This window comes from Anolis sagrei, chromosome 13 (assembly GCF_037176765.1).
Source record: "Anolis sagrei isolate rAnoSag1 chromosome 13, rAnoSag1.mat, whole genome shotgun sequence".
NCBI lineage: Eukaryota > Metazoa > Chordata > Lepidosauria > Squamata > Dactyloidae > Anolis > Anolis sagrei.
The window spans coordinates 2,480,179-2,500,178 of record NC_090033.1 but is presented as its reverse complement, the minus strand read 5'-3'; the positions used below and the strand labels follow the sequence as shown (position 1 = coordinate 2,500,178).

At 42.9% G+C, this 20,000-nt stretch overlaps 1 protein-coding gene across 1 annotated transcript in view; it reads right to left on the bottom strand.

The window, feature by feature from the left end:
• Positions 1-20,000, bottom strand: part of LOC137097800 (solute carrier family 2, facilitated glucose transporter member 5-like) — a 45,290-nt gene that overhangs the window by 15,804 nt on the left and 9,486 nt on the right. The window contains exons 5-10 of the mRNA XM_067472971.1: positions 15,869-16,021; positions 15,664-15,789; positions 11,934-12,121; positions 9,959-10,069; positions 4,115-4,216; positions 1,508-1,583 (exon numbers count right to left, since the gene is read on the bottom strand). Of these exons, the coding sequence (XP_067329072.1) occupies positions 1,508-1,583; positions 4,115-4,216; positions 9,959-10,069; positions 11,934-12,121; positions 15,664-15,789; positions 15,869-16,021 (756 nt within the window). The remainder of the gene's footprint in view (positions 1-1,507; positions 1,584-4,114; positions 4,217-9,958; positions 10,070-11,933; positions 12,122-15,663; positions 15,790-15,868; positions 16,022-20,000) is intronic.

Below are 20,000 nucleotides of genomic sequence, written 5' to 3'. Positions count from 1 at the left end.
TAATCAAAGCCCTCCTGACAAAGAGCCATCCAGCCAGAGATATAGATAGATAGATAGATAGATAGATAGATAGATAGAGAGATAGAGAGATAGATGTATAGATGGATAGACAGACAGACAGACAGACGGATGGATAGATGTATAGATTGATAGATAGATAGATAGATAGATAGATAGATAGATAGATGAATAGATCGTTGTATAGATAGATAGATAGATAGATAGATAGATAGATAGAGAGAGAGATAGAGAGATAGATGGATAGATAGACAGACAGACAGACAGACGGATGGATGGATGGATGTATAGATGTATAGATGTATAGATGGATAGATAGATAGATGAATAGATCGTTGTATAGATAGATAGATAGATAGATAGATAGAGATGTATAGATAGATGTACAGATGGATAGACAGACAGACAGGTGGATGGATGGATGGATGGATAGATGTATAGATAGATAGATAGATAGATAGATGAATAGATAGATAGATGAATAGATCGTTGTATAGATAGATAGATAGATAGATAGATAGATAGATAGAGAGAGATAGATGTATAGATAGATGTACAGATGGATAGACAGACAGACAGATAGGTGGATGGATGGATAGATGGATAGATGTATAGATAGATAGATGAATAGATCGTTGTATAGATAGATAGATAGATAGATAGATAGAGATGTATAGATAGATGTACAGATGGATAGACAGACAGACAGATAGGTGGATGGATGGATAGATGGATAGATGTATAGATAGATAGATAGATAGATAGATAGATAGATAGATGTATAGATAGATAGATAGATAGATAGATAGATAGATAGGCAGTTGCAGTTGCTGGGATTTATAGTTCACCTACAATCAAATAGCATGATAGAATTGAACCAACCGGGGCACACAGGACTCCCGTGACCAACAGAAAACACTAGAAGGGTTTGATGAGCATTGACCTTGAGTTCGGGAATTGTAGTTCACCTACATCCAGAGACTACCATGGACTCAAACAATGATGGATCTGGACCAAACTTGGCATGAATATTCCATATGTCCAGACATGAACACAGAAGGAGTTTGGGGGAAATAGACCTTGACATTTTGGAATTGTAGTTACTGGGATTTATAGTTCACCTACAATCAAAGAGCATTCTGAACCCCACCAACGACAGAAATGGGGCCAACCTCCCACACAGAACCCCCATGACCAACAGAAAGGCCATCCAGTCCAACTCCCTTCAACGGGGCAAGAAAACATAATCAAAGCCCTCCTGACAAAGAGCCATCCAGCCATAGATATAGGTAGATATGATTCACACACAGAGAGATATAGTTCCATAGATTTGAAAGGGACCCCTAAAGAAGGACAATGATATATTGCATGTTCCAGAGTAGGCAAACTGGGCCACAGCAACGCGTGCCAGGGGACAGCTAGTACTATGTAAGGCACTGAATGCATTTCCATTCTGGCCAGAATGTATATCTTTTTGCTGGTTCCTTACCTGGCCCTAAAACCTGCGCATTTAAGTAAATGTTGAGGAGAACGCCGTTGGCATAGGGAATCCATTTGTTGGTGCCCTGTTGAAGGAAGTGGGCACACATGAGATGGCCTAGTGTTTCCTGACCTTCAAAGGCTAGACGGATACGGTCGGGTCATTTTGTCACTTGGAAGTTGCGGTTGTTGGGATTTATAGTTCAGCTACAATCAAAGAGCATTCTGAACTCCACCAATGATGGAATTGAACCAAACTTGGCACACAGGACTCCCATGACCAACAGAAAATACTGGAAGGGTTTGGTGAGCATTGACCTTGAGTTTTGGAGTTGTAGTTCACCTACATCCAGAGAGCACTGTGGGCTCAAGCAACGATGGATCTGGACCAAACTTGGCACGAATACTCAATATGCCCAAATGTGAACACTAGAGGAGTTTGGGGAAAACAGACCTTGACATTTGGGAGATTTATAGTTCACCTATAATCAAGGAACATTCTGAACACCACCAATGATAGAATTGGACTAAATTTCCCACACAGAACCCCCACATTTTGAAGGGACTCACTGGTGCGAGCCTCCCTCCAGCCTCGCATACGTGCACCATGCTGCCATTTGCCAAACACGCCTGCTCTCCCCTCCAGATACAGCCCTTCCCTTGGCTGAGAGGCTGGCCCATCACAGCAGGAGAAAGTTTTTGGTGGGGAATTACATGCTCTCCCTTTCTTTCGCATGCTCCCCACGCCGACATGTGCTAAGCATGCCTGCTCTCCCCTCCCCACTTGGAGTCTCAGGAACAGCCCTCCCCTTGGCTGGGAGACTGGCCAATCACAGCAGAAGAAGGTTTTTGGTGGGGAATTACATGCTCCCCCCTCGCCTGCACATGTGCGCTAAGCAGACATGTCCTAAGCACACCTGCTCTCCCCTCCCCACTTGGAGTCTCAGGAACAGCCCTCCCCTTGGCTGGGAGGCTGGCCAATCACAGCGGAGGAGGGCTTTTGGTGGGAGAATTGCATGCTCTCCCTTGTCTGCACATGCGCCCCATGCTGACATGTGCTAAGCACGCCTGCTCTCCCCTCCCCACTTGGAGTCTCAGGAACAGCCCTCCCCTTGGCTGAGAGATTGGCCAATCACAGCAGAGGAGGGCTTTTGGTGGGAGAATTGCATGCTCTCCCTCGCCTGCACATGCGCCCCATGCTGACATGTGCTAAGCACGCCTGCTCTCCCCTCCCCACTTGGAGTCTCAGGAACAGTCCTCCCCTTGGCTGAGATATTGGCCAATCACAGCAGAGAAGGGCTTTTGGTGGGAGAATTGCATGCTCTTCCTCGCATGCACATGCTCCCCATGCTGACATGTGCTAAGCACGCCTGCTCTCCCCTCCCCACTTGGAGTCTCAGGAACAGCCCTCCCCTTGGCTGAGAGATTGGCCAATCACAGCAGAGGAGGGCTTTTGGTGGGAGAATTGCATGCTCTCCCTTGCCTACTCATGCTCCCCACGCTGACATGTGTTATGCACACCTGCTCTCCCCTCCCCACTTGGAGTCTCAGGAACAGCCCTCCCCTTGGCTGAGAGACTGGCCAATCACGGCGAAGGAGGGCTTTTGGTGGGAGAATTGCATGCTCTCCCTCGCCTGCACATGCGCCCCATGCTGACATGTGCTAAGCACGCCTGCTCTCCCCTCCCCACTTGGAGTCTCAGGAACAGCCCTCCCCTTGGCTGAGATATTGGCCAATCACAGCAGAGGAGGGCTTTTGGTGGGAGAATTGCATGCTCTCCCTCGCCTGCACATGCGCCCCATGCTGACATGTGCTAAGCACGCCTGCTCTCCCCTCCCCACTTGGAGTCTCAGGAACAGCCCTCCCCTTGGCTGAGATATTGGCCAATCACAGCAGAGGAGGGCTTTTGGTGGGAGAATTGCATGCTCTCCCTCGCCTGCACATGCGCCCCATGCTGACATGTGCTAAGCACGCCTGCTCTCCCCTCCCCACTTGGAGTCTCAGGAACAGCCCTCCCCTTGGCTGAGATATTGGCCAATCACAGCAGAGGAGGGCTTTTGGTGGGAGAATTGCATGCTCTCCCTCGCCTGCACATGCGCCCCATGCTGACATGTGCTAAGCACGCCTGCTCTCCCCTCCCCACTTGGAGTCTCAGGAACAGCCCTCCCCTTGGCTGAGATATTGGCCAATCACAGCAGAGGAGGGCTTTTGGTGGGAGAATTGCATGCTCTCCCTCGCCTGCACATGCGCCCCATGCTGACATGTGCTAAGCACGCCTGCTCTCCCCTCCCCACTTGGAGTCTCAGGAACAGCCCTCCCCTTGGCTGAGATATTGGCCAATCACAGCAGAGGAGGGCTTTTGGTGGGAGAATTGCATGCTCTCCCTCGCCTGCACATGCGCCCCATGCTGACATGTGCTAAGCACGCCTGCTCTCCCCTCCCCACTTGGAGTCTCAGGAACAGCCCTCCCCTTGGCTGAGAGATTGGCCAATCACAGCAGAGGAGGGCTTTTGGTGGGAGAATTGCATGCTCTTCCTCGCCTGCACATGCACCCCACGCTGACATGCCTGCTCTCCCCTCCCCACTTGGCTCATACGGATCGTTTTGAGGGACAAACCTGGATGTTGAGAGTTATACTTAGCGTAAGACTGAGGACGGTGGTGGCACCAACACTGATCAGGAACAGGACCCTCCGGCCCACCGAGTCAACGGCAGTCATCTGCAGAAAGGAAATATAAGGAAGAGAAGAGAGGGAGGGAACCAGTTGGTGCTTTGAGCAGAAGACTTTGAGCACAGTCTGCAATCCCCAGCGGGACTCACATCCTCAGAGTCCAGTGGAGGCTCCTTCTCCGGAGACTTTTAAATAGAGGCTGTATGGCCATCTGTCGGGAGGGCTTGGATTGTGCTTTCCTGCATGGCAGAAGGGGGTTGGGTGGTGAATTTTCCCCAAAGACCTCCAGTATTTCTTGCTGGTCATGGGGGCTCTTTGATCCACTTCCATCTTTGATGGAGTTCAGAGTGGTCATTGATTGCAGGTGAACTATACATCCCAGGACCTACAACTCCTATCAATCATGGTGAATTCTCCCCAAACCTCTCTAGTATTTTCAGTTGCTGATCAATTCCTCTGTTTGCTGTGCGCCATAGAAAAGAACCGGAAAGGGTTACTGGAGAGGCAGTGGAATGGCGATAGTAAGAAACACTGGGATGTCTGTGGTGGAGGAAAAACAGATAATCGAGGATGAAATGGTCCCTGTATTAAAGCCTTAACTTGGGTGGTGGGCAGTATGGTGTCTGTGGAGGACATTGGCAGGGCTCTTGGACATGTTTCCATAACCTGCAAAGGATGGTGTTGGTGGAGGGAAACACTGGGATGTCTGTGGTGGAGGAAAGACATAAAATCTAGGATGGAATTGTCCCCTGGTTGTTGGGCAGTATGGTGCTTGAGGAGGACATTGGCAGGGCTCTTCAACATGTTTACGGCGCTTTCCATAACCTGCAATTGTCATTGGAGGGCCATTGGCGGGCCGTAGTGGGAGCTATAGGTATTTGTGGAAGTGGGAGCTTGCCTATGGAAGTGGGCACCCCAGCCACATAAACACATACATATTTTCACTTTTATTGTGTGTATAGATAGATAGATAGATAGATAGATAGATATTGTATATATAATGTGTGTGTATATATAAAACCGCTCCGAGTCACCTTATTTATTTATGTATTATTTGGACTTATATGCCGCCACTCCCCAGGGGCTCGGAGCGGCTTACAAGAATTGCTAAACGCAGTGGGTTAAAGCACTGAGCTGCTGAGCTTGTTGATCGAAAGGTCGCAGGTTCGATTCCGGGGAGGGGCGTGAGCTTCCGCTGTCAGCCCTAGCTTCTGCCAACCTAGCAGTTCGAAAACATGCAAATATGAGTAGATCAATAGGTACCGCTCCAGCGGGAAGGTAACGGCGCTCCATGCAGTCATGCCTATGGCCACATGACCTTGGAGGTGTCTACGGACAACACTGGCTCTTTGGCTTAGAAATGGAGATGAGCACCACACCCCAGAGTCAGACATGACTGTACCTAATGTCAGGGGACTACCTTTACCTTTACCTTAACCAAACTTAAAAGCAATTTAAAACAATTTAAAAACAACAATATCAAACACTAAAAGCCCGTCGAAACAGGTATGTCTTCCTTGCCCTGCGGAAAGCTGGTAAGTCCCGCAAGGCACGGACTTCAGGTGGCAGAGTATTCCAGAGTGATGGTGCCACTGCTGTGAAGGCTCTGCGTCTGGTTGCTGTTAGACGCAAGGTCTTGACACTGGGAATTTCCAATAGATCTTGGTCCTCAGAACGGAGGGATCTCTGGGGTTGGGAGGGGGTGAGGCGGTCCCTCAGGTACATGGACCCCAGACCATGCAAAGCCTTCAAGGTGAGTCCCATCCCTTTGAAAGTGATCCGGTGCTCAATGGGTAACCAATGCAGCTGCAGCAAGATTGGGGTTATGTGGCATCTCATCGGGATTCCCGCAAGAAGCCGAGCAGCTGCATTTTGTACCAACTTGAGCTTCCGGATCACCGACAGAGGAAGGCCAATGTAGAGGGCGTTACAGTAGTCCAGTCTTGAGATGACCGTGACCTGGATCACCGTAGCCAGGTTGTCCCTGGACAGGTGTGGGGCCAGCCGTCTAGCCTGCCGCAAGTGAAAGAAGGTGGAGACCTGGGCCTCCATCCTCAGCAGAAAGAGGGTCCAAAAGGACTCCCAGACTCTTGACCAACGAGGACGGGTGTAGCGCCTCGCCATCCAGGGTGGGCAGATGGATGTCCCCACTGCCCGGTCGACCCAGCCATAGGATCTCCGTCTTTGCTGGATTCACCCTCAACCTGCCAGCACGCAGCCATCCAGTCACGGCCTCAATGAAGCACTGATGGAAGGAATCGGGTCCAGAGTCCGGTCGGACTTCCATCTTCAGCACCAGCTGAGTGTCATCGGCGTACTGGTAACACTCCAGCCCAAAACCTCGAACCAGCTGAGCAAGTGGGCGCATAGAGATGTTAAACAAGAGAAACGAGAGAATGGCCCCCTGAGGAGGAACCCCACAAGAGAGAGAGAGGGGACCTCTCGGAGACCAGGCCTCCCCTCTCCACTCCCTGTCCATGGTTGTGAAGGAAGGAGGGGAGCCAGATACCGTCCCTATCTACCTTTGGGCTGATAAGGACGGTATATAAATATAGTAAATAAATATTATATATATATATATAGGGCTGGGCAACCACGGAAAAATTTGTTTCTAAACTCGATTCGTTTTTAGGGGGTTTTTGCGTTTCGTTTTTTAAAAGAATTCCGAAATTTTTCTTTAAAAAAGTTCGATATTTACGAAATTTCGGAAATTACGAAACAATTTTGAAACAATAACGAATCGATTCGTTAATGGCGGTCCTGGGACATAACACCCACAATAAGTGAGAGAACCCTGCAGATGTTATATATATATATATATATATAGATAGATAGATAGATATATAGATATATAGATATATAGATATATCCTTTGTGGATTTTCACTTTTCACGGGTGGTCCTGGAACATAACACCCACAATAAGTCAGGAAACACTGCAAATGTTATATATATATAGATATATATATATATAGATATATCCTTTGTGGATTTTCACTTTTCGCGGGTGGTTCTGGAACATAACACCCACAATAAGTCAGGAAACACTGCAAATGTTATATATATATAGATATAGATATATATAGATATATCCTTTGTGGATTTTCACTTTTCGCGGGTGGTTCTGGAACATAACACCCACAATAAGTCAGGAAACACTGCAAATGTTATATATATATAGATATAGATATATATAGATATATCCTTTGTGGATTTTCACTTTTCGCGGGTGGTCCTGGAACATAACACCCACAATAAGTCAGGAAACACTGCAAATGTTATATATATATAGATATAGATATATATAGATATATCCTTTGTGGATTTTCACTTTTCGCGGGTGGTTCTGGAACATAACACCCACAATAAGTGAGAGAACGCTGCAAATGTTATATATATATATATATATATATATATATATATATATCCTTTGTGGATTTTCACTTTTCGCGGGTGGTCCTGGAACATAACACCCACAATAAGTGAGGGAACGCTGTAAATGTTATATATATATATATATATATATATACTTTGTGGATTTTCACTTTTCGCGGGTGGTCCTGGAACATAACACCCACAATAAGTCAGGAAACACTGCAAATGTTATATATATATAGATATAGATATATATAGATATATCCTTTGTGGATTTTCACTTTTCGCGGGTGGTTCTGGAACATAACACCCACAATAAGTGAGAGAACGCTGCAAATGTTATATATATATATATATATATACTTTGTGGATTTTCACTTTTTGCGGGTGGTCCTGGAACATAACACCCACAATAAGTGAGGGAACGCTGTAAATGTTATATATATATATATATATATATATATATATACTTTGTGGATTTTCACTTTTCGCGGGTGGTCCTGGAACATAACACCCACAATAAGTGAGAGAACACTGCAAATGTTATATATATATATATGTATATATATATATATATATATATACTTCGTGGATTTTCACTTTTCGCGGGTGGTCCTGGAACATAACACCCACAATAAGTGAGAGAACGCTGCAAATGTTATATATATATAGATATAGATATATATATATATATACTTCGTGGATTTTCACTTTTCGCGGGTGGTCCTGGAACATAACACCCACAATAAGTGAGAGAACGCTGCAAATGTTATATATATATAGATATAGATATATATATATATATACTTCGTGGATTTTCACTTTTCGCGGGTGGTCCTGGAACATAACACCCACAATAAGTCAGGAAACACTGCAAATGTTATATATATATAGATATAGATATATATAGATATATCCTTTGTGGATTTTCACTTTTCGCGGGTGGTTCTGGAACATAACACCCACAATAAGTGAGAGAACGCTGCAAATGTTATATATATATATATATATATATATATATATATATATATATATCCTTTGTGGATTTTCACTTTTCGCGGGTGGTCCTGGAACATAACACCCACAATAAGTGAGGGAACGCTGTAAATGTTATATATATATATATATATATATATATATATCCTTTGTGGATTTTCACTTTTCGCGGGTGGTCCTGGAACATAACACCCACAATAAGTCAGGAAACACTGCAAATGTTATATATATATAGATATAGATATATATAGATATATCCTTTGTGGATTTTCACTTTTCGCGGGTGGTTCTGGAACATAACACCCACAATAAGTGAGAGAACGCTGCAAATGTTATATATATATATATATATATACTTTGTGGATTTTCACTTTTTGCGGGTGGTCCTGGAACATAACACCCACAATAAGTGAGGGAACGCTGTAAATGTTATATATATATATATATATATATATATATATATATACTTTGTGGATTTTCACTTTTCGCGGGTGGTCCTGGAACATAACACCCACAATAAGTGAGAGAACACTGCAAATGTTATATATATATATATGTATATATATATATATATATATATATATACTTCGTGGATTTTCACTTTTCGCGGGTGGTCCTGGAACATAACACCCACAATAAGTGAGAGAACGCTGCAAATGTTATATATATATAGATATAGATATATATATATATATACTTCGTGGATTTTCACTTTTCGCGGGTGGTCCTGGAACATAACACCCACAATAAGTGAGAGAACGCTGCAAATGTTATATATATATAGATATAGATATATATATATATATACTTCGTGGATTTTCACTTTTCGCGGGTGGTCCTGGAACATAACACCCACAATAAGTGAGGGAACGCTGCAAATGTTATATATACTTCGTGGATTTTCACTTTTCGCGGGTGGTCCTGGAACGTAACACCCGTGATAAGTGTGGGAATACTGTGTGTGTGTGTGTGTGTGTGTGTGTGTGTGTGTGTATATATATATATATATATATATAATGTATAAATATGTATGAATATCAGGAATGGGCAAAGCTTTTGACCAACAAACTTAACAGTATTTCAGACACCAGAGGCCATCCTGTGCAACCCCCTTCTGCCATGCAAGGAAAGCACAATCAAAACACTCCCAACAGATGGCCACCCAGCCTTTGTAATAATAATAATAATAATAATAATAATAATAATAATAATAGCAGAACTCCAAGGGCCATCTAGTCCAACCCCCTTCTGCCAAGGCCTCCCACGGAGCACACTTTGAGAACCACTGTATTACATAAATGGTGTCATCTTTTGTGCCACAAAACTTTGTGTGGTTTTGCCCACAACTCTTGGAGCTGAAGGTGTGGCATCAGTCCAGTATTTGCAGCTGGGATAAGAGAGAAACGTGGGCGAGTCTTACCGTAAGCACGATTGTACCCATCATAACACCGGCTGAGCCGAGAGTGATGTACCGCTCGATTTTGGGTGCCATCCCTATAGTATGGTAGACTACCCTTGCAAAATGGTATACCTGAAAAGAAACAAGATATATGCATCTGAAAACCTGCAAGGATCCTTTGTGCTGTTCTTTGGGACGGGGCACACCATTTCTATTTATTTATTTATTTACAGTACTTATATTATTCCGCGCTTCTCACCCCGAAGGGGACTCAGGGCGCATCACAGAACACATATGTTGCAAACATGCAATGCTGATTATTAGGCTTAGGCGATCAAGAAAGAAATTGGTTCTAAACTCGTTTTGTTTTTAGGGTGCGCTAGCGTTTCTAAATTCTGAGGACTTCCGAAATTTAAGATTTCAAAATTTCGTAATTTCCGAAATTTTGTAAATTACGAATCGATTCGCTAATGGCGGACGCGATTGCGCAATATGCTAAAAAAAAAACTCCAAATGGGAGAGGGGGAACTTCTGAAGCTTCCCTCTCCCTCTGTTGTTGACTGTTGGTGTGATAAAACAAACAACAATTATATTATATTATATTAATTATATTATTATAATATTATTATATTATATTGTATATTATATTATAATATTATATTATTGTATATTATATTATTGTTTAATAATAATATATTATTATTATTCTTATATTATATATTATTATATTATATTATAAATATTATAATATATTATTATATTATTATATTATATTATAATTATATTATATTACTTTATATTATATATTATTATATTATATTATACAATTATAATATAATATAATAATATAATAATAAAATATATAATATAATAATATTATTATATTATATATTATATTATTATAATATTATATTATATTACTTTATATTATATTATATTATATTATACAATTATAATATAATATAATAATATAGTAATAAAATATATAATATAATAATATTATTATATTATATATTATATTATTATAATATTATTATTATTATATTATATTATGTTATTGTATATTATATTATATTATTATAATATAATAATATAGTAATAAAATATATAATATAATTATAATATTATTATTATATATATTATTATATTATATTATAAATATTATAATATATTATTATAATATTATAATATTATAATTATATTATATTACTTTATATTATAATATATTATATTATATTATACAATTATAATATAATATAATAATATAGTAATAAAATATATAATATAATAATATTATTATATTATATATTATATTATTATTATATTATGTTATGTTATGTTATTGTATATTATATTATTATTATATTATATTATATATATTATAATATATTATATTATATTATATTATATTATACAATTATAATATAATATAATAATATAGTAATAAAATATATAATATAATAATAAAATATAATATATACTATAATAATATAGTAATAAAATATATAATATAATAATAAAATATAATATATACAATACTATAATATAATAGTATTATAATAATATAATATAATATATATATTATATTATTATAAAATTATAATATTATATATTATAATATAATATTGTATATTAGAGTGAGGCAAGAAGAAGCATGAGGAAAGAGGAGGGAAGCAGCAGAGCAAAGGGACCGGAAGTGGGGTAAATGCGAGATTGTAACGAATCAATTCGTAATTTTAACGAATCAATTCGTAATTTTACGAAATTTTGTAAATTTCGAAATTTTTAAAAGCAAAATTTTGGAATTCTTAAAAAAAAACGCAACGCGATGGACCCCTAAAAACGAAGCGAGTTTAGAAACAATTTTTTCCGTTGTTACCCAGGCCTAGTAACCATCTCCCTCTTGGGTTGCACTTTACCCATCCCTGGGGACATCACCGCAGTTGACCACCTCCAGAGGCCATATCCTGACCTTTCGACAGGCTGCGTCCCTTACCCAGTTGTTGCCTGCGAGCTGTTGGAAAACCATCAAGACAATGATGGTAATGACGTGCCACCGGAGTTCCCGATAGGTGAGTAGCTTGAGGGCATTCATGTCTTTCTCCGCTTTCTCCGAGATGTCTTCCTGGTGGAGCTCTTCAATCTCATCCTCCACGTCACAGGGACCTCTCAGGTTCTTCAGAGCTGAGTCCAAGGAGTCATACAAAAAATTGGTGAGGAACATGTGTGATGCCAGATGCAACCAGCGCTGACTTGGGATGGGAGGAAGCCAGCCTTGGTGGTCCCACTTCGCTAGTTTCTGATTGTCAGAAATATGACAAAATTAACTAGGTATTTTTAACTACAAAAATGGGTTAAATGGGTTTAACGACCAAAAGGGTTAAATGGATGCAACGACTCAGCAAAAGCTGAAGTTCAATATAAGCAGGTGTGTCTGTAGCTTAGTAGCCCTCAGTGTGTTAGTTCGCCTCGGTGTGAGGGAGGCCTCAGTGTGAGATAGGCCTCAGTATGAGAAGCTTCGGTGAGAGAAGGCCCAGGTTGAAGGCTATCGTGTGTAAAGCTTCAGCGTGAAGGCTGCTGTGTGTTAAGCTATTGTGTAAAGCACTGAAAAGGTTAAATGGATGCAATGACTCAGCAAAAGCTGCAGTTCTATGTAAGCAGATGTGCCTGTAGCTTAGTAGGCCTCAGTGTGTTAGTTCGCCTCAGTGGGAGAAAGGCCTCAGTGTGAGGTAGGCCTCAGTATGAGAAGGCCCAGGTTGAAGGCCATCGTGTGAAGCTTCAGTGTGAAAGCTGCTGTGTGTAAAGCTAGGGCCCAGTGTGAGAAGCTTTGGTGAGAGAAGGCCCAGGTTGAAGGCTATCATGTGTGAAGCTTCAGCGTGAAGGCTGCTGTGTGTTAAGCTATTGTGTAAAGCACTGAAAAGGTTAAATGGATGCAATGACTCAGCAAAAGCTGGAGATCTATATAAGTAGGTGTGCCTGTAGCTTAGTAGGCCTCAGTGTGTTAGTTTGCCTCAGTGTGAGAGAGGCCTCAGTGTGAGAAAGGCCTCAGTGTGAGGTAGACCTCAGTATGAGAAGGCCCAGGTTGAAGGCCATCATGTGTGAAGCTCCAGTGTGAGGGCTGCTGTGTGTAAAGCTACTGTGTAAAGCTGCAGTTCTATATAAACAGGTGTGCCTGTAGCTTAGTAGGCCTCAGTGTATTAGTTCGCCTCAGTGGGAGAAAGGCCTCAGTGTGAAGTAGACCTCAGTATGAGAAGGCTCAGGTTGAAGGCTATCATGTGTGAAGCTTCAGCGTGAAGGCTGCTGTGTGTTAAGCTATTGTGTAAAGCACTGAAAAGGTTAAATGGATACAATGACTCAGCAAAAGCTGGAGTTCTATATAAGCAGGTGTGTCTGTAGCTTAGTAGCCCTCAGTGTGTTAGTTTGCCTCAGTGTGAGAGCGGCCTCAGTGGGAGAAAGGCCTCAGTATGAGAAGGCCCAGGTTGAAGGCCATCATGTGTGAAGCTTCAGTGTGAAGGCTGCTGTGTGTAAAGCTACTGTGTGAAGCTGCAGTTCTATATAAGCAGATGTGCCTGTAGCTTAGTAGGCCTCAGTGTGTTAGTTCGCCTCAGTGGGAGAAAGGCCTCAGTGTGAGGTAGGCCTCAGTATGAGAAGGCCCAGGTTGAAGGCCATCATGTGTGAAGCTTCAGTGTGAAGGCTGCTGTGTGTAAAGCTTCTGTGTGAAGCTGCAGTTCTATATAAGCAGATGTGCCTGTAGCTTAGTAGGCCTCAGTGTGTTAGTTCGCCTCAGTGGGAGAAAGGCCTCAGTGTGAGGTAGGCCTCAGTATGAGAAGGCCCAGGTTGAAGGCCATTGTGTGTGAAGCTTCAATGTGAAGGCTGCTGTGTGTAAAGCTACTGTGTGAAGCTGCAGTTCTATATAAGCAGATGTGCCTGTAGCTTAGTAGGCCTCAGTGTGTTAGTTCGCCTCAGTGGGAGAAAGGCCTCAGTGTGAGGTAGGCCTCAGTATGAGAAGGCCCAGGTTGAAGGCCATTGTGTGTGAAGCTTCAATGTGAAGGCTGCTGTGTGTAAAGCTACTGTGTGACGCTGCAGTTCTATATAAGCAGATGTGCCTGTAGCTTAGTAGGCCTCAGTGTGTTAGTTCGCCTCAGTGTGAGAAGGCCTCAGTGTGAGATAGGCCTCAGTATGAGAAGGCCCAGGTTGAAGGCCATCGTGTGTGAAGCTTCAGTGTGAAGGTTGCTGTGTGTAAAGCTCCTGTGTAAAGCACTGAAAAGGTTAAATGGATGCTATGACTCAGCAAAAGCTGCAGTTCTGTATAAGCAGGTGTGCCTGTAGCTTAGTAGGCCTCAGTGTGTTAGTTCGCCTCAGTGTGAGAGAGGCCTCAGTGGGAGAAAGGCCTCAGTGTGAGAAGGCCCAGGTTGAAGGCCATCGTGTGTGAAGCTTCAGTGTGAAGGCTGCTGTGTGTAAAGCTACTGTGTGAAGCTGCAGTTCTAAATAAGCAGATGTGCCTGTAGCTTAGTAGGCCTCAGTGTGTTGGTTCGCCTCAGTGGGAGAAAGGCCTCAGTGTGAGGTAGGCCTCAGTATGAGAAGGCCCAGGTTGAAGGCCATTGTGTGTGAAGCTTCAATGTGAAGGCTGCTGTGTGTAAAGCTACTGTGTGAAGCTGCAGTTCTATATAAGCAGATGAGCCTGTAGCTTAGTAGGCCTCAGTGTGTTAGTTTGCCTCAGTGGGAGAAAGGCCTCAGTGTGAGTTAGGCCTCAGTATGAGAAGGCCCAGGTTGAAGGCCATCATGTGTGAAGCTTCAGTGTGAAGGCTACTGTGTGTAAAGCTACTGTGTGAAGCTGCAGTTCTATATAAGCAGATGAGCCTGTAGCTTAGTAGGCTTCAGTGTGTTGGTTCGCCTCAGTGGGAGAAAGGCCTCAGTGTGAGTTAGGCCTCAGTATGAGAAGGCCCAGGTTGAAGGCCATCATGTGTGAAGCTTCAGTGTGAAGGCTGCTGTGTGTAAAGCTACTGTGTGAAGCTGCAGTTCTATATAAGCAGATGAGCCTGTAGCTTAGTAGGCCTCAGTGTGTTAGTTCGCCTCAGTGGGAGAAAGGCCTCAGTGTGAGGTAGGCCTCAGTATATATATATATATATATATATATATATATATATATATATATTCTGTTCATCATCGAGTTCTGTGTGCCCTATTTGGTTCAATTCCATCATTGGTGGAGTTCAGAATGCTCTTTGATTTTAGGTGAACTATACATCCCAGTAACTACAACTCGCATATGTCAAGGTCTATTTTCCCCCAAGAGCGCCTCAAGAGCGCCCCTGGCAAAATCAACTATACCGTGAATGCTTACTTCGCATAATGGGTTAGCCGCCCCTGCTTGGCACGAATACTCAAGATGCCCAAATGTGAACACTGGTGGAGTCTGGGGAAAATAGATCTTGACATTTGAGAGTTGTAGTTGCTGGGATTTACAGTTCATTACAATCAAAGAACATTCTGAACTCCACCAACGATAGAATTGGCTCAAACTTCCCACATGGAATCCCCATGACCATCAGAAAATACTGTGTTTTCTGATGGTCTTTGGCGACCCCTCTGACACCCCCTTGCGACCCCCTCAGGGGTCCTGACCCACAGGTTGAGAAACACTGGGCTACAAAGTGGAGCCCACAACATGTGAGTGTGGAGAAAAGCAAACCACAATGTGATTATTCTCATGGGATGTTGTTTACCTTGCCTTGCTTGCTCTTCATCCATCCTCTGAATCAGCAAATATCTGGGACTTTCGGGGAAAGAGGGCAATAGGAGGCACTGAACCAACGCCGGAACCCCACAGAGGCTCATCATGACTGCCCAACCTGCACAAAAAGACACACTGTTGTGAACTGTGATGACACACACTGTTTCCTATAGCTATGGGGACCCGCTCTGATTTACCTTCATAGGTTCCCAGCAGTTCCTCAAAAGACAGTATCTGAGCCACTGCCATTCCTAAGATCAGAAACAAGTGGGGTATCAAGCCAATGGCACCCCTTGAATTCAACGGGGAGATCTCTGCGACGTACAATGGTGCTGCGCTGGTGTAGATGCCTGGTTAGATAATAAATCAAGGGATTCTTCACAACATAAATGTGATATGGTTAAAAACATAACTACTACGCTTGTTTGATAAAAAAATATGGGTTCAAAACTCATTTTGGATGTAGCTGGTGGTTCGATTCTAACGTCAATTCCGATTTTCACCCCCCAAAAAAGTTCAAAACTTTTCAAAACTTCCGACACTTCCAAATCCTTCCTTAATGGTTTGAAAGTGTTATTTCCTGTTTCATTGGGTGGTCTTTACTTTGAAAGTAGTTGTTTTACTCCAGAAGTGGGAGGGAAAGGGGGGAAGCAAAGGGAGGAAATCCGTCTACTCTGATTTAAAACGCTTCCCAGGCTTGAGACCAGAAGCGAGGGGAGAGGAGAGGGAGGAAATTCATCCACTCTGGTTTAAAACACTTCCCAGGCTTGAGACCAGATTTGAGGGGAGAGGAGAGGGAGGAAATTCATCCACTCTGGTTTAAAACGCTTCCCCTGCTTGAGACTAGAAGCGAGGGGAGAGGAGAGGGAGGAAATCCATCTACTCTGATTTAAAATGCTTCCCAGGCTTGTGACCAGAAGCAAGGGGAGAGGAGAGGGAGGATATTCATCCACTCTCTTTTAAAATGCTTCCCAGGCTTGTGACCAGAAGCGAGGGGAGAGGAGAGGGAGGAAATTCATCCACCCTGGTTTAAAACACTTCCCAGGCTTGTGACCAGAAGCGAGGGGAGAGGAGAGGGAGGAAATTCATCCACTCTGGTTTAAAACACTTCCCAGGCTTGTGATCAGAAGCGAGGGGAGAGGAGAGGGAGGAAATTCATCCACTCTGGTTTAAAACGCTTCCCAGGCTTGAGACCAGAAGCAAGGGGAGAGGAGAGGGAGGACATTTATCCACTCTGGTATAAAATGCTTCCCAGGCTTGAGACCAGAAGCGAGGGGAGAGGAGAGGGAGGAAATTCATCCACTCTGGTTTAAAACGCTTCCCAGGCTTGAGACTAGAAGCGAGGGGAGAGGAGAGGGAGGAAATTCATCCACTCTTTTTTAAAATGCTTCCCAGGTTTGAGACCAGAAGCAAGGGGAGAGGAGAGGGAGGAAATTAATCCACTCTGGTTTAAAATGCTTCCCAGGCTTGTGATGAGAAGCGAGCAGAAAGGGAGGAAATTCATCCATTCTGGTTTAAAATGCTTCCCAGGCTTGAGACCAGAAGCGAGGGGAGAGGAGAGGGAGGAAATTCATCCACTCTTGTTTAAAACACTTCCCAGGCTTGAGACCAGAAGCGAGGGGAGAGGAGAGGGAAGAAATTCATCCACTCTGGTTTAAAATGCTTCCCAGGCTTGTGATCAGAAGCGAGCAGAGAGGAGAGGGAGGAAATTCATCCATTCTGGTTTAAAAAGCTTCCCAGGCTTGAGACCAGAAGTGAGGGGAGAGGAGAGGGAGGAAATTCATCCACTCTGGTTTAAAACACTTATCAGGCTTGAGACCAGATTTGAGGGGAGAGGAGAGGGAGGAAATTCATCCACTCTTGTTTAAAACACTTCCCAGGCTTGAGACCAGAAGCGAGGGGAGAGGAGAGGGAAGAAATTAATCCACTCTGGTTTAAAATGCTTCCCAGGCTTGTGATCAGAAGTGAGCAGAGAGGAGAGGGAGGAAATTCATCCATTCTGGTTTAAAAAGCTTCCCAGGCTTGAGACCAGAAGCGAGGGGAGAGGAGAAGGAGGAAATTCATCCACTCTGGTTTAAAACACTTATCAGGCTTGAGACCAGATTTGAGGGGAGAGGAGAGGGAAGAAATTCATCCACTCTGGTTTAAAATGCTTCCCAGGCTTGTGATCAGAAGCGAGCAGAGGGAGGAAATTCATCCCTTCTGGTTTAAAATGCTTCCCAGGCTTGAGACCAGAAGCGAGAGGAGAGGAGAGGGAGGAAATTCATCCACTCTGGTTTAAAACACTTCCCAGGCTTGAGACCAGATTTGAGGGGAGAGGAGAGGGAAGAAATTCATCCACTCTGGTTTAAAATGCTTCCCAGGCTTGTGATCATAAGCGAGCAGAGAGGAGAGGGAGGAAATTCATCCATTCTGGTTTAAAATGCTTCCAAGGCTTGAGACCAGAAGTGAGGGGAGAGGTGAGGGAGGAAATTCATCCACTCTGGTTTAAAACGCTTCCCAAGTTTGATACCAGATTTGAGGGGAGAGGAGAGGGAGGAAATTCATCCACTCTGGTTTAAAATGCTTCCCAGGCTTCAGCCGAGGCCAGGGACCAGAAGCGGGGAAATCCTGAATCATTTCCAACTCACTTACTGCTTCATAACAGAAATGGCGGAAAAAGCTTCGGAAGGACAAAGAGACTTCCGGTTTCCTTAAAAACTTCGAAATCGCTTCAAAGAGCAAATCTTTCCGAAATTATTCCAAATTACGAAGATTCCAACCGAAGCTAACCATGCCTAATAACTACTATGAAGATATTGGTATCTGGCTAGGCAGATATGAGGCTGTAAGCTTGATGCACAACCTTGTAAATGTTTTGGATTCATATTTGTGAGTATAGGGGTAAATGAATATGTGAAATTAGAATATATAATTATAGATCTATCTCTCTCTCTGCATTGTTCATATAGGCATTGCACGTTGGTCTGTTACTATGTGTGTCCATGTGATACAGATATAGTAGACTTGAAAGGGACACCTAAAGTAAGACAATAATATATTACATATCCCAGAGTAGGCAAACCAGACACTCTCCACATCAACACTGACAAAGAAACAGCAAGAAATACTGTTTACCCACAAGCATAAAGTAATTACATATATTAGAAACCAACACTTTCTCATTACTTTATTTTCCAGATCACCAGCAGGGAAATGCAAGTATATATATAGAGAAGATTTGCAAGTGTTTCAGGGGGAAATACATATGTGTAATTAGTATATATAATTATAAATCTGTATCTAGCTCTGCATTGTTTATATAGGCGTTGAATGTTTGCCTATGTTGGAAGCCGGACTGAGTCCCCAGGGGGCGATAGGGCGGGATACAGATGAAGTTGTTGTTGTTTTTGGGTTGTTGTAGCTTTTTTTGGGCTATATGGCCATGGTCTAGAGGCATTCTCGCCTGACGTTTCCAGGACCACTCTCACAACCACCATGTCAGGCTACACAGAGAAGCCATTGAAATACACAAGCAGGTGGACAATGTCAACAGAAAGGAGGAAACCATGAAAATGAACAAAATCTGGCTACCACTATTAAAAAACTCTAAAATTACAACAGCACAACAACAGAGAGGAAACAAACAAGGACATCTGATCACCTCTCAACAAAAGGTTGCTCCAGGCACTGCCAGGCCATCAAATGCTAATCAAGGTGGTCAGTTGAAACATTCACACCTAGATCCAGCAGACAAGAGTCCTTTGTCCCACCCTGGTCATTCCACAGATATAAACACCCTTTTTCCTAGTTCCAACAGACCTCGCTACCTCTGAGGATGCTTGCCATAGATGCAGGCAAAATGTCAGGAGAGAATGCCTCTAGATCATGGCCATATAGCCCGAAAAAAACTACAACAACCCAGTGATTCCAGCCATGAAAGCCTTTGACAATATGTTGTTGTTGTTGTTGTTGTTGTTGTTGTTATTGAGTTATTGTGGATACCATATTGTTTTTGTTGACCCTACTTTTCCACTTAAAGTTTTTTTTTGAAATACGGTAAATATTAAAAAGCATTTATCCTCCTGATGCCTCAATTAATGTACATTTATTGGCATCTGTTTTTATTTTGAAATTTACCAGTAGCATTTCCCACCGTCTTGAGTCAATACATTTTCCCAGGTTTTTTTGTGGCTTATATTCGGGTCGGCTTATGCTCGAGTATATACGGTATGTGGGAGAAAAAGATAAACACTGCCAAAAATGGTTTGTTCTTCCGCAGTGTGACACCACCTTTCAAAACATGGCCGCCTTGGTTTTCAGAATTGAGCTCAATTGTGCCAGTGGGTA